Source organism: Physeter macrocephalus, chromosome 14, assembly GCF_002837175.3.
Source record: "Physeter macrocephalus isolate SW-GA chromosome 14, ASM283717v5, whole genome shotgun sequence".
Taxonomy (NCBI): Eukaryota; Metazoa; Chordata; class Mammalia; order Artiodactyla; family Physeteridae; genus Physeter; species Physeter macrocephalus.
Window position 1 is genome coordinate 55151917 of NC_041227.1, and position 14288 is coordinate 55166204.

General features: G+C 42.9%; 1 protein-coding gene across 1 annotated transcript in view; it reads right to left on the reverse strand.

The window, feature by feature from the left end:
* Positions 1-6559: 6559 nt before the first annotated feature.
* The window catches only part of LOC129392709 (uncharacterized), a 126515-nt gene continuing 118786 nt past the window's right edge, over positions 6560-14288 (reverse strand). The window contains 1 exon segment of the mRNA XM_055089741.1: positions 6560-6697. Coding sequence (XP_054945716.1) covers positions 6693-6697 — 5 coding nt within the window. The 3' untranslated portion in view covers positions 6560-6692.

Here is a 14288-nt window from a genome sequence, read left to right on the forward strand (position 1 = left end):
TCTGGGACAAGAAGCATCATAATAATTATAAAGGAAATTTTAAAAGAAAAATAATCAGCTACAGTGTCCTGCCCTTCTTATATGAACTGTTTTCATTTTCCTCTATTCCCTACCAGCTTTTGTCCATATACAGTCACTATTAGTGCAGATTTTTATGCTGTCTTGTCTTCTGCTTTACTTGGAGGCTAATCTTTTTTTCATGTTAATACATTGCCTCATGCTGAACTTTTTGACAGATGAGTTCAAGATAATGTTTGCAACTAATACAACTTTAAAAAATCATTTCCCTGTTGGTTGTTTTTAATTTTCCATTATTTTGAATAATGAAATTATTTTGAAATCTTTTGGAATCATTTATGTCTTCCTTCCCTCCCTCGTTTTGGATAAAGGCCCAGGAGTGGGCTTATTAGGTCAAAGGAACGAATGGTTTTAAGACTTTCAAAACATGCTACTGAGGTTGTACTAATTGAAACTGCCCTTTACAGAATTTGAGGGGATGCGTTTTGCTGACAGCCTCGCCAGTTCTGGGTATCATTATTTATGTATCTATTTTGCAATAGATTAAGTTATAATCACTATTTTCATTCACATTTGATTACCAGTAAAATTAAATTTTCTGCCTAATGTTTACTCCTCAGTTGTATTTTTCTACTTTTGAATTGCCTTCTCCCACCCTTTACCAAGTTATCTCATGGCGAGTCAATTTCAAAGAAATTTATCTGTACGTGCTCTTTGTTTGCTGTAGGTATGAATATTTATAGGTATTTTTAATGGAATCCTTCCCTCTCTGTTTTTCTTTAAATGCCGGACATGTGCACGCACACCCACCCACACACCCCAAATTGCCAAGTGTTGATCTTAAGTCAGCCTGGAGAAGGGAGAACTGCTCTCCCTCCTGGGGCCCCCACTGTGCCCAGCCCACTGCTGGGTTCCTGGTAAGCATGTGAGAGACAGAGCCGGGAGGCAGGCTGGGAAGTCTGCAGTTTCCTTTCTGGACCAGAAATCGCTGAGCCATTGCACAGATTTAGAAACCTACAGGTGGTTGCAAACTCTAGGCGCATCTATCTCCGGCCTGCTCAGGCCCCTGCATTCCAGAATTTTCTCTTCCATTGTCTCCTTCCCTCCTCCAGAGCCAAGTTCCCAGCAACAAGGCCTAGCACAGCACTTCAGACAGTTGTGGGTGCATTTCTGCTTGGGCGTCACACAGCTTATGGGCTGTTTTGATGTATATTAGGAAAGAATGAACAAGCACTACACATTATGGCTTGGGACAAGGCTAAAGTTAATTTGACTCTTTCTTAAAGTAAATGGCAGACTACAGGCACACCTCAGAGATACCGGGGTTCAGTTCCAGACCACTGCAATAAAGCAAGTCACGTGAATTTTTTGGTTTCCCACTGCGTCTAAGTTGTTTTTATACTATACTGTAGTCTATTAAGTGTGCAATAGCATTGCTTCTAAAAAAACAACGTACATACCTTAATTAAACCATAACACATATAATAATAATGAAAACGTCTGAAATATTGTGAGAATTACCAAAATGTGACACAGACACGAAATGAGCAATGCTCTGTGAAAAATGGCACTGATAGATTTCCTCGACGCAAGGTTGCCACAAACGTTCAATTTGTAAAAACAAAAACCACAACATCTGCAAAGTGCAAGAAAACAAGGTGTGCCTGTAGATGGCACAATGTTGTTGAGAAAGTAGAAGGCAGATGGTTGTTGTTGGGCAGCCTTGGGGATCAGTGCCAGCCTGGCCATCTGCTAGTTGTGTGACCTTGGGTACATCCCCTGGGCTCTCTGAGCCTGCTGCTTCTGTTACATGGGGATCGTCCACTCCTCACTGGGTTACTATAAAGTCTGAGAGAAGAGCAAACGTCTTTCAAAGAGCAGTGCCTGTACTCTGGGATCTTCTAGTTGTAACCATGGAAACATGGCACCTGCTCAATCAATCACGACAGCCATCCCCTCCCCCTTCCCTCCAGAGTGTGGGAATGAGCAGGACCGGCTCCCCGATTCCCATTCACTTGTAAAAACTCTAAAACCCTCTAGAGCTCCTTCTTCTAAACTTCACTGAGCATCTGCTGTGTGCCAGGCATTTACGTGTGGGGAGGCCAGGCACAGTCTGGCGTCTGGCCCTCTGGTGGCCCCATGCCTCATGGCTGACGCTTCACCCTTTGCTCTGGACTCTGGACTTGGTGTAGAGAGGGCCCTGGGGACCCCCTACTGGGGGGCAGGTTTCACAGCCACCCAACACCCGCCCCCCCCCAATCTCTCCAGTGGATGGCTGACCCCAGCAATCTAATGGACACGTTCTTGGAATCCGCCAGCTTTATTTTTTCAGTTGAAAACTCAAGGGAAAAGCCTCTCCCCAAAGAAAGTGAACAACTTTTAGGGCTGTACTCTTGGGGTCTGAGTGCCCAGGTGCACAGAGCACACGTCTGTGTAAACCGGCCCACTGGAGCATGCAGTCTTAGAGTCAGGCTCTACCCCAAAGAGGGAAGCACCCAACCAGGCTTGTGGTTAAGGGATTTGGGACCATCAGTTTCCCCTCAAGGAACCTCATGCCTCAGGGGAGACCCTGAAGAGGGCAGGGGAAGCCAATCCCAAGCTAGGAGACCCGGGGCAGCCTGGCTTATACAGCAGAGGCTTCCGAAACAGCAGCCAGCGAGTGACTAATATCTCAGGCAGAACAGTTGCTGGAGTGGCGTCCCCTCTCCAGAGCTGGGCCCAGCAGGCCAGGCTGCCTCCTTCCTTTGTTCTTGATGAGCCTGGCTAAAGGTTTATCAATTTTGTTTATCTTTTCAAAGAACCAGCTTTTAGTTTCATTGATCTTTTCTATTGCTTTCTTTGTCTCTATTTCCTTTATTTCTACTCTGAACTTTATGATTTCTTTCGTTCTGCTAACTTTTGGGTTTTGTTTGTTCTTTCTCTAGTTGCTTTGGGTTTAAGTTTAGGTTGTTTGTTTGGGATTTTTCTTGTTTCCTGAGGTAAGATTGTAGTGCTATAAACTTCCCTCTTAGAACTGATTTTCCTGTGTCCCATAGGTTTGGGATCATTGTGTTTTCATTTTCATTTGTCTCTATTTTTTGGTTTCCCTTTTGATTTTTTCAGTGATCCATTGGTTGTTTAGTAGCATACTGTTTAGCCTCCCCGTGTTTGTGTTTTTTACAGCTTTTTTTCTTGTAGTTGATTTCTAATCTCATAACGCTATGGGAGAGACCACTTTTTTAATCCATTCATTCATTGATGGACACTTGGGTTGCTTTCTTCCTTCTTCCCTCCTTCCCTCCTTTTTTTAAAAAAATTAATTAATTTATTTTATCCATTCATTTTTGGCTGCATTGGGTCTTCTTTGCGCGTGTGCTTTCTCTAGCTGCGGTGAGCAGAGGCTACTCTTCATTGCGGTGCACGGGCTTCTCATTGTGGTGGCTTCTCTTGTTGCGGAGCATGGCTGTAGTCACGCGGGCTTCAGTAGTTGTGGCCCGTGGGCTGTAGAGCGCAGGCTCAGTAGTTGTGGCACACTGGGTTAGTTGCTCCGTGGCATGTGGGATCTTCCCGGACCAGTGCTTGAACCTGTGTCCCCTGCATTGGCAGGCGGATTCTTAACCACTGAGCCACCAGGGAAGCCCCCTCTTTACTTTTTAATTTTTAAAAACTCTCTGGGACAAGAAGCATCATAATAATTATAAAGGAAATTTTAAAAGAAAAATAATCAGCTACAGTGTCCTGCCCTTCTTATATGAACTGTTTTCATTTTCCTCTATTCCCTACCAGCTTTTGTCCATATACAGTCACTATTAGTGCAGATTTTTATGCTGTCTTGTCTTCTGCTTTACTTGGAGGCTAATCTTTTTTTCATGTTAATACATTGCCTCATGCTGAACTTTTTGACAGATGAGTTCAAGATAATGTTTGCAACTAATACAACTTTAAAAAATCATTTCCCTGTTGGTTGTTTTTAATTTTCCATTATTTTGAATAATGAAATTATTTTGAAATCTTTTGGAATCATTTATGTCTTCCTTCCCTCCCTCGTTTTGGATAAAGGCCCAGGAGTGGGCTTATTAGGTCAAAGGAACGAATGGTTTTAAGACTTTCAAAACATGCTACTGAGGTTGTACTAATTGAAACTGCCCTTTACAGAATTTGAGGGGATGCGTTTTGCTGACAGCCTCGCCAGTTCTGGGTATCATTATTTATGTATCTATTTTGCAATAGATTAAGTTATAATCACTATTTTCATTCACATTTGATTACCAGTAAAATTAAATTTTCTGCCTAATGTTTACTCCTCAGTTGTATTTTTCTACTTTTGAATTGCCTTCTCCCACCCTTTACCAAGTTATCTCATGGCGAGTCAATTTCAAAGAAATTTATCTGTACGTGCTCTTTGTTTGCTGTAGGTATGAATATTTATAGGTATTTTTAATGGAATCCTTCCCTCTCTGTTTTTCTTTAAATGCCGGACATGTGCACGCACACCCACCCACACACCCCAAATTGCCAAGTGTTGATCTTAAGTCAGCCTGGAGAAGGGAGAACTGCTCTCCCTCCTGGGGCCCCCACTGTGCCCAGCCCACTGCTGGGTTCCTGGTAAGCATGTGAGAGACAGAGCCGGGAGGCAGGCTGGGAAGTCTGCAGTTTCCTTTCTGGACCAGAAATCGCTGAGCCATTGCACAGATTTAGAAACCTACAGGTGGTTGCAAACTCTAGGCGCATCTATCTCCGGCCTGCTCAGGCCCCTGCATTCCAGAATTTTCTCTTCCATTGTCTCCTTCCCTCCTCCAGAGCCAAGTTCCCAGCAACAAGGCCTAGCACAGCACTTCAGACAGTTGTGGGTGCATTTCTGCTTGGGCGTCACACAGCTTATGGGCTGTTTTGATGTATATTAGGAAAGAATGAACAAGCACTACACATTATGGCTTGGGACAAGGCTAAAGTTAATTTGACTCTTTCTTAAAGTAAATGGCAGACTACAGGCACACCTCAGAGATACCGGGGTTCAGTTCCAGACCACTGCAATAAAGCAAGTCACGTGAATTTTTTGGTTTCCCACTGCGTCTAAGTTGTTTTTATACTATACTGTAGTCTATTAAGTGTGCAATAGCATTGCTTCTAAAAAAACAACGTACATACCTTAATTAAACCATAACACATATAATAATAATGAAAACGTCTGAAATATTGTGAGAATTACCAAAATGTGACACAGACACGAAATGAGCAATGCTCTGTGAAAAATGGCACTGATAGATTTCCTCGACGCAAGGTTGCCACAAACGTTCAATTTGTAAAAACAAAAACCACAACATCTGCAAAGTGCAAGAAAACAAGGTGTGCCTGTAGATGGCACAATGTTGTTGAGAAAGTAGAAGGCAGATGGTTGTTGTTGGGCAGCCTTGGGGATCAGTGCCAGCCTGGCCATCTGCTAGTTGTGTGACCTTGGGTACATCCCCTGGGCTCTCTGAGCCTGCTGCTTCTGTTACATGGGGATCGTCCACTCCTCACTGGGTTACTATAAAGTCTGAGAGAAGAGCAAACGTCTTTCAAAGAGCAGTGCCTGTACTCTGGGATCTTCTAGTTGTAACCATGGAAACATGGCACCTGCTCAATCAATCACGACAGCCATCCCCTCCCCCTTCCCTCCAGAGTGTGGGAATGAGCAGGACCGGCTCCCCGATTCCCATTCACTTGTAAAAACTCTAAAACCCTCTAGAGCTCCTTCTTCTAAACTTCACTGAGCATCTGCTGTGTGCCAGGCATTTACGTGTGGGGAGGCCAGGCACAGTCTGGCGTCTGGCCCTCTGGTGGCCCCATGCCTCATGGCTGACGCTTCACCCTTTGCTCTGGACTCTGGACTTGGTGTAGAGAGGGCCCTGGGGACCCCCTACTGGGGGGCAGGTTTCACAGCCACCCAACACCCGCCCCCCCCCAATCTCTCCAGTGGATGGCTGACCCCAGCAATCTAATGGACACGTTCTTGGAATCCGCCAGCTTTATTTTTTCAGTTGAAAACTCAAGGGAAAAGCCTCTCCCCAAAGAAAGTGAACAACTTTTAGGGCTGTACTCTTGGGGTCTGAGTGCCCAGGTGCACAGAGCACACATCTGTGGAAACCGGCCCCCTGGAGCATTCAGTCTTAGAGTCAGGCTCTACCCCAAAGAGGGAAGCACCCAACCAGGCTTGTGGTTAAGGGATTTGGGACCATCAGTTTCCCCTCAAGGAACCTCATGCCTCAGGGGAGACCCTGAAGAGGGCAGGGGAAGCCAATCCCAAGCTAGGAGACCCGGGGCAGCCTGGCTTATACAGCAGAGGCTTCCGAAACAGCAGCCAGCGAGTGACTAATATCTCAGGCAGAACAGTTGCTGGAGTGGCGTCCCCTCTCCAGAGCTGGGCCCAGCAGGCCAGGCTGCCTCCTGGAATTACAGGTCAGGTGTTGAGGGAGGTGGAGCATTATCCAGACCAGTGTGGGCTTTACTGCCCCCAGAAGCATTCTGAAATCAATGCCTAACAGCCCTTCTTTCCTGGATCTGTATCTTTCCTGGTCTTCTCTGAGCTTCTTGGCATTTCGTGCTGCTTGTTCCGCCCCAGACAGGAATCTTGACCTTGCTGACGAGAAGGGATTGTGGTAGAAGGAGAGGGAGTCTGAAATCTTTGGCAGCCTGGTGCTGGCTCAGGCAAAATCTCAAACTGCAAAGAAAAAAGAAGAGAAGTAAGGCTTTGCTGTGGGCCCAGAGGACAGGGAGCTACCTCTGTTTCCTGGAAGCGAGCTGAGGGCCCCTGTTATAGCCCCTGGCATGCTGTAGGCCCAGCAGGGTCCGGCCTCGAGTGGCCCTCATTAAAAGGACATCTCCCCCTTTGGAAGAGCAGAGGGTATGGTTAGATGGTTCCCTGCACTGTGAGACATGCCCTCACTCCCACCCCAGGAGTTCCCAGCCTGGGAGACGGCTGAACCCCAGTACGTGATGCTTTGGGAGCATGGAGGGTGCAGCCAAAGTGAGGGGGTAGAGGGGAGTTCAGGGGCTGAGTCCTGATGAAGAGAGGGTATCCAGGTCATGAAAGCAGCAGGGACATTCAGATGTTTCCAGAACATTTGGTGACATCTGAATGACTTCTCTGCACTTTCAGAAGGAGCCAGCCTTACCCCTTGGATATCCAGCTCACACTGAAGCAGGACCTCTTCAACTTAGGGGTCACAGACCCAGGAAGACCCTCGGCACCTCTCTGGGCAAGGCACACCATCAGCAGGTGAGGTTTTTTTTGTTTTTTTTTTTTTTTAATTTATTAATTTTTGGCTGCGTTGGGTCTTCGTTGCTACGCGCGGGCTTTCTCTAGTTGCAGCGAGCGGGGACTACTCTTTGTTGCAGTGAGAGGGCTTCTCATTGCAGTGGCTTCTCTTTGTTGCGGAGCACGGGCTCTAGGCGCACGTGCTTCAGTAGTTGTGGCACCCAGGCTTCAGTAGTTGTGGCTCGCGGGCTTAGTTGCTCCACAGCATGTGAGATCTTCCCAGACCAGTGCTCGAACCCATGTCCCCTGCATTGGCAGGCAGATACTTAACCACTGCGCCACCAGGGAAGTCCCAGCAGGTGAGTTTTAATCTCTGTACTTCATTTCTTTTTCTGGTCTTACTGAGTGTGATGGGGTCATCAATACAATTCGTAATAGAAGCAGAGAGAGAGTGTCTATCTCCTTGCAGACATTAAAGGGACTGCTTCTGATGTTTCTCCATCAACTGTGATGTTAAAGGCTGGATACCAAATACCTCAAGTTACCAGGTTAAGGAAGGGCCCTCCTAGCCCTCACTTGCTAAGAGAATTTTTAAAAAAGAAAATATGAGCATTAGACAATCTTATTAAATGCCTTTTCTGTCATCTGTTGATATGATATCTTTGGTTCTTTCCAGATATGATATTTTTAAAAATTTCTAGTTCCCTGCCTGTCACAGCTTACCCTTCCCCCTCCCCATGTCCTCAAGTCCATTCTCTAGTAGGTCTACGTCTTTATTCCCGTCCTGCCCCTAGGTTCTTCATGACCTTTTTAAATTTTTTTTTTAGATTCCATATATATGTGTTAGCATACGGTATTTGTTTTTCTCTTTCTGACTTACTTCACTCTGTATGACAGACTCTAGGTCCATCCACCTCACTACAAATAACTCAATTTCGTTTCCTTTTATGGTTCCTTTTGGTTTCCTTTTATATTCCGAATATACAATGGAATATTAAATATTCCTTTAATATTCATTGTATATATGTGCCACATCTTTATCCATTCATCTGTTGATAGACACATAAGTTGCTTCCATGTCCTGGCTATTGTAAACAGAGCTGCAATGAACATTGTGGTACATGACTCTTTTTGAATTATGGTTTTCTCAGGGTATGATGCCCAGTAGTGGGATTGCTGGGTCCTATGGTAGTTCTATTTGTAGTTTTTTAAGGAACCTCCATACTGTTCTCCATAGGGGCTATATCAATTTACATTCCCACCAACAGGGCAAGAGGGTTCCCTTTTCTCCACACCCTCTCCAGCATTTATTGTTTGTAGATTTTTTGATGATGGCCATTCTGACTGGTGTGAGGTGATATCTCATTGTAGTTTTTGTTTGTTTGTTTGTTTGTTTGCGGTACTTGGGCCTCTCACTGTTGTGGCCTCTCCCGTTGCGGAGCACAGCACAGGCTCCGGACACGCAGGCTCAGCGGCCATGGCTCACGGGCCCAGCCGCTCCGCGGCATGTGGGACCCTCCCGGACCGGGGCACGAACCCACGTCCCCTGCATTGGCAGGCGGACTCTCAACCACTGCGCCACCAGTGATGTTGAGCATTCTTCCATGTGTTTGTTGGCAATCTGTATATCTTCTTTGGAGAAATGTCTATATAGGTCTTCTTCCCAATTTTGGATTGGGTTGTTTGTTTTTTTGATATTGAGCTGCATGAGCTGCTTGTAATCCCTGCCGAAATTTACGGTCTGTGTTGGATAAACCCATTTCTGAATTCCTGTGGGTTTGTGTCTATTGCCTGACTATGCTGGTTCTTGCTCTTAGAATTTTGTCTCCTTAAGTGTGTTCGTTTTTTATAATTACAGCGGTTATAAGTTCAGTGTTTAGAGTTCTATCACCATGCCTAGCATATGAAGTAGGTGCTCAGTATAAATTTTTTAATTAAAAAATTCTTAATTGTGGTAAAATATACATAACAAAAAATTGACCATCTTAGTAAGTGCACAGGTCAGTAGTGTTAAGTACTTTCACTTTGTTGTGCAACCATCACCACCATCCATTCTCCAGAATGCTTTTCATCTTGCAAAACTGAAACTCTGTCCCCATTAAACAACTCCTATTATCCTCTCAGACCAGCCCATGGCAACCATCATTCTGTGTTCTGTCTCTATGAATTTGACAACTTTAGGTACCTCACAGAAGGGGAATCATACAGTATTGGGCTTTTTGTGACTGGCTTATTTCATTTAGCATAATGTTCTCAAAGTTCATTCATGTTGTAGCTTGTGTCAGAATTTCCTTTCTTTTTTTTTTTTTTTTTTTTTTTTTTTTTTGCGGTACGCAGGCCTCTCACTGTTGTGGCCTCTCCCGTTTCGGAGCACAGCCTCCGAACACGCAGGCCCAGCGGCCATGGCTCACAGGCCCAGCTGCTCCGTGGCATGTGGCATCTTCCCGGACCGGGGCACGAACCCGCGTCCCCTGCATCGGGGCAGGTGGACTCTCAACCACTGCGCCACCAGGAAAGCCCAGAATTTCCTTCCTTTTTAAGGCTGAATGATATTCCATTGTATGTATATATATATTTTGCTTATCCATTCAATTGCTGATGGACACTTGGGTTGCTTATAACTTTTGGCTGTTGTGAATAATGATGCTATGATGGGTGTATAAATATCTTTGAGATCCTGCTTTCAATTCTTTTGGTGTATATACCCAGAAGTGGAATGACTGGATCATATGGTAATTTTATTTTTAATTTTTTTGAGGAACTGCCATGCTATTTTCCATATTGGCTACACCATTTTACATTGCCACCAACAGTGCATGATGGTTCCAATTTCTTCACATCCTTGCTAACACTATTTTCTAATTTTTTGATAGTAGCCACCCTAATGGGTGTGAGTTTATATATCATTGTGGTTTTGATTCACATTTCCCTAATGATTGGTGATATCGAGCATCTTCTCATGTACTTGTTGGTCATTTGTATATCTTCTTTGGAGGAATTTCTATTCAAGTCCTTTGACCAATTTTTTTTTTTAATCAGAGTATAACTGCTTTACAATATTGTGTTTGTTTATACTTTACAGCAAAGTGAATCAGCTATATGTATACATATATCCCCTCTTTTTTGGATTTCCTTCTCATTTAGGTCACCACAGAGCAATGAGTAGAGTTCCCTGTACTATACAGTAGGTTCTCATTAGTTATCTATTTTATACATAGTATCAATAGTGCATATATGTCAATCCCAATCTCCCAATTCATCCCCCCCCTTCCCCCTTGGTATCCATACATTTGTTCTCTACGTCTGTGCCTCTGTTTCTGCTCTGTAAATAAGATTGTACCAATTTTTTCAGATTCCACATATATGCGTTAATATATGATATTTGCTTTTCTCTCTCTGACTTACTTCACTCTGTATGACAGTCTTTAGGTCCATTCATGTCTCTACAAATGACCCAATTTCGTTCCTTTTTATGGCTGGGTAATATTCCATGGTATGTATGTACCACATCCTCCATACTGTTCTCCATAGTGGCTGTACCAATTTACATTCCTACCAACAGTGTAGGAGGGTTCCCTTTTCTCCACACCCTCTCTCCAGCATTTATTGTTTGTAGATTTTTTGATGGTGGCCATTCTGACTGGTGTGAGGTGATACCTCATTGTAGTTTTGATTAGTATTTCTCTAATATTTAGTGATGTTGAGCATCTTTTCATGTGTTTGTTGGCCATATGTATGCCTTCTTTGGAGAAATGTCTATTTAGGCCTTCTGCCCATTTTTTGACTGGGTTGTTTGGGTTTTTTTTATATTGAGCTGCATGAGCTGTTTGTATATTTTGGAGATTAATCCTTTGTCAGTTACTTCATTTGCAAATATTTTCTCCCATTCCATAGGTTGCCTTTATACTCTGTTGTGTCATTTCATGCACAGAAGTTTTTAATTTTGATGAAGTCCAATTGGTCTATTTATTCTTTTATTGTTTGTGCCTTTGGTGTCATATCCAAGAAATCAATGCCAAATCCAATGTCATGAAGCTTTCCCCCTATGTTTTTTTGTAAGAGTTTTATAGTTTTAGTTCTTATATTTATGTATTTGATCCATTTTGAGCTAATGTTTTTATAGGGTGTAAGGTAAGGGTCCAAATTCATTCTTTTCATGTAGATATTCAATTTTCCCAGCACCGTTTGATGAAAAGATTGTACTTTCTCCATTGAATGGTCTTGACATCCTTGTCAAAAATTATTTGACCATATATGCAAGGGTTTATTTCTGGGCTCTCTATTTTATTCCTTTGGTCTATATGTCTGTCTTTATGCCACTACCACACTGTTTTGATTACTGTAGCTTATGTTAAAAGTTTTGAAACCAGGAAGTGTGAGACCTCTAACTTTGTTCTTTTTCAAGATTGCTTTGGCTACTTGGGGCCCCCTTGAGATTCTGTATGAATTTTAGGGTAGGTTTTTATATTTCTGCAAAAAAAGCCATTGGGATTTTGACAGAGATTGTGTTAAATCTGTAGATCACTGAGTAGTATTAATTTCTTAATGGTATTAAGTAAGTCTTTCAATCCATGAACATGGGATATCTTTCCATTTATTTGTATCTTCTTTCTTTCAGCAGTGGTTTGTAGTTTTCAGTGTATAAGTTTTTCACCTCTTTGGTTAAGTTTATTCCTAAGTATTTTATTCTTTTTGATGTTATTGTAAATGGAATTATTTTCTTAATTTCCTTTTTGGAATACTCATTGTTAGTGTATAGAAACACAATTGATTTTTTTTTTTTTTTTTTTTTTTTTTTTTTGCAGTACGAGGGCCTCTCACTGTTGTGGCCTCTCCCGTTGTGGAGCACAGGCTCCGGACGTGCAGGGTCAGCAGCCATGGCTCGTGGGCCCAGCCACTCCGCAGCATGTGGGATCTTCCCGGACCAGGGCACAAACCCATGTCCCCTGCATCGGCAGGTGGACTCTCAACCACTGCGCCACCAGGGAAGCCCCACAATTGATTTTTGTGTGTTGACTTACATTCTGCAACTCTGCCAAATTTGTTTACTAATTCTAATAGGTTTTTAAATTTTTTTAAGCTTTAGGGTTTTCTATATATACATGGTTTTTTAGATATATATGATTGTGTCATTTGAGAACAGAGATAACTTTACTTCTTTCTTTCCAATTTGGATGCTTTCTGTTTCCTTTTCTTGCCTAATTGTTCTGGCTAGGACTCCTGATACTACTTTAAATTGAAGTGGCAAAAGTAGGCATCCTTGTCTTGTTCCTGATCTTAGAGGAAAAGCTTTCAGTCTTTTACCATGGAATATGTTGTTATCTATGGGCTGGTCAAATATGGCCTTTATGATGTTGAGGTAGTTTCCTTCTATTCTTAGTTTGTTGAGTGTTTTTATCATAAAAGGGTGTTGAATTTTGTCAAATGCTTTCTCTACATCAGTTGAGATGGTCATGTCTTTTTTTTTCCTTCATTCTTTTAATGTGGTGTATTACATTGATTTTCCTATGTTGAACCATCCTTGAATTTCAGGAATAAACCCACTTGGTTATGGTATATAATCCGTTTAATGTGCTCTTGAATTGTGTTTGCCAGTACAGTTGTTCCTCAGTATCCATGGGGATTGGTTCCACGGATACGAAAATCTGTGGGTGCTAAAGTCCCTTATATAAAATGACATAATATTTGCATACAGCCTATGTACATTCTCCTGTATAGTTTAAATCATCTCTAGATTACTTATAGTACCTAATACAATATAAATGCTATGTAAATAGTTGCCAGCAAGCAGCAAATTCAAGTTTTGCTTTTGAAACTTTCTGGATTTTTTTTCAAATATTTTCAATCAGTGGTTGATTGAATCTGTGGATGTGGAAATCATAGATATGGAGGGCCAACTGTGGTTTTTTTTTTGATGATTTTTGCATCTGTATGCATCAGGGATATTGTTCTGTAGTTTTCTTGAAGTGTCTTTGTCTGGCTTTGGTATCAAGATAATTCTGGCCTCATAAAATGGATTTGAAGATGTTCCCTCTTCAGTTTTTTTTTTTAATATAATTTAAATTTATTTATTTATTTATGGCTGTGTTGGGTCTTCGTTTCTGGGCGAGGGCTTTCCCTAGTTGCAGCAAGCGGGGGCCACTCTTCATCGTGGTGCGCGGGCCTCTCACTATCGCGGAGGGCTTTCCCTAGTTGCAGCAAGCGGGGGCCACTCTTCATCGTGGTGCACAGGCCTCTCACTATCGCGGCCTCTCTTGTTGCGGAGCAGAGGCTCCAGATGCGCAGGCTCAGTAGTTGTGGCTCACAGGCCTAGTTGCTCCACGGCATGTGGGATCTTCCCAGACCAGGGCTCGAACCCATGTCCCCTGCACTGGCAGGCAGATTCTCAACCACTGCGCCACCAGGGAAGCCCCCCTCTTCAGTTTTTTGTACGAGTTTGAGGATGCTTGGTTTCAACTCTCTAAATGCTTGGTAGAATTCACTAGTGAAGCCATCTGGTCCTGGGCTTTTCTTTGTTGGGAGTTTTTTGATTACTGATTCAATTTGCTTGCTAGTTATAGGTCTTTTCAGATGTCTGTTCCTTCTTGATTCAGTTTTGGCAGGTAATGTTTCTGGGAATTTATCCATTTCATCTAGATTGTCCAATTTGTTGTCACACAAGTGTTCATAGTACTCTCTCATACTCCTTTTTGGTTCTGTAAAAATCAGTTGTCATGTTCCCTGTTTCACTTCTGATTTTACTTACTTGAGTCTTCTTTTTTCTTATTAGTCAATCTAGCTAAAGTTTTGTCAATTCTGTTGATCTTTTCAAAAAACCAACTTTGGGTTTTGTTGACTTTCTCTCGTTTTTCTACTCTCTACTTCATTTGTCTCTGCACTAATCTTTATGATTTCCTTCCTTCTGCTAGTTTTGGGTTTGATTTGTTCTTTTCCAGGATCCTTAAGGAGTAAAGTTAGTTAGGGTGTTGATTTGAGCTCTTTTTTTTTTTTTTTTTTTGCGGTACGCGGGCCTCTCACTGTTGTGGCCTCTCCCGTTGCGGAGCACAGGCTCCAG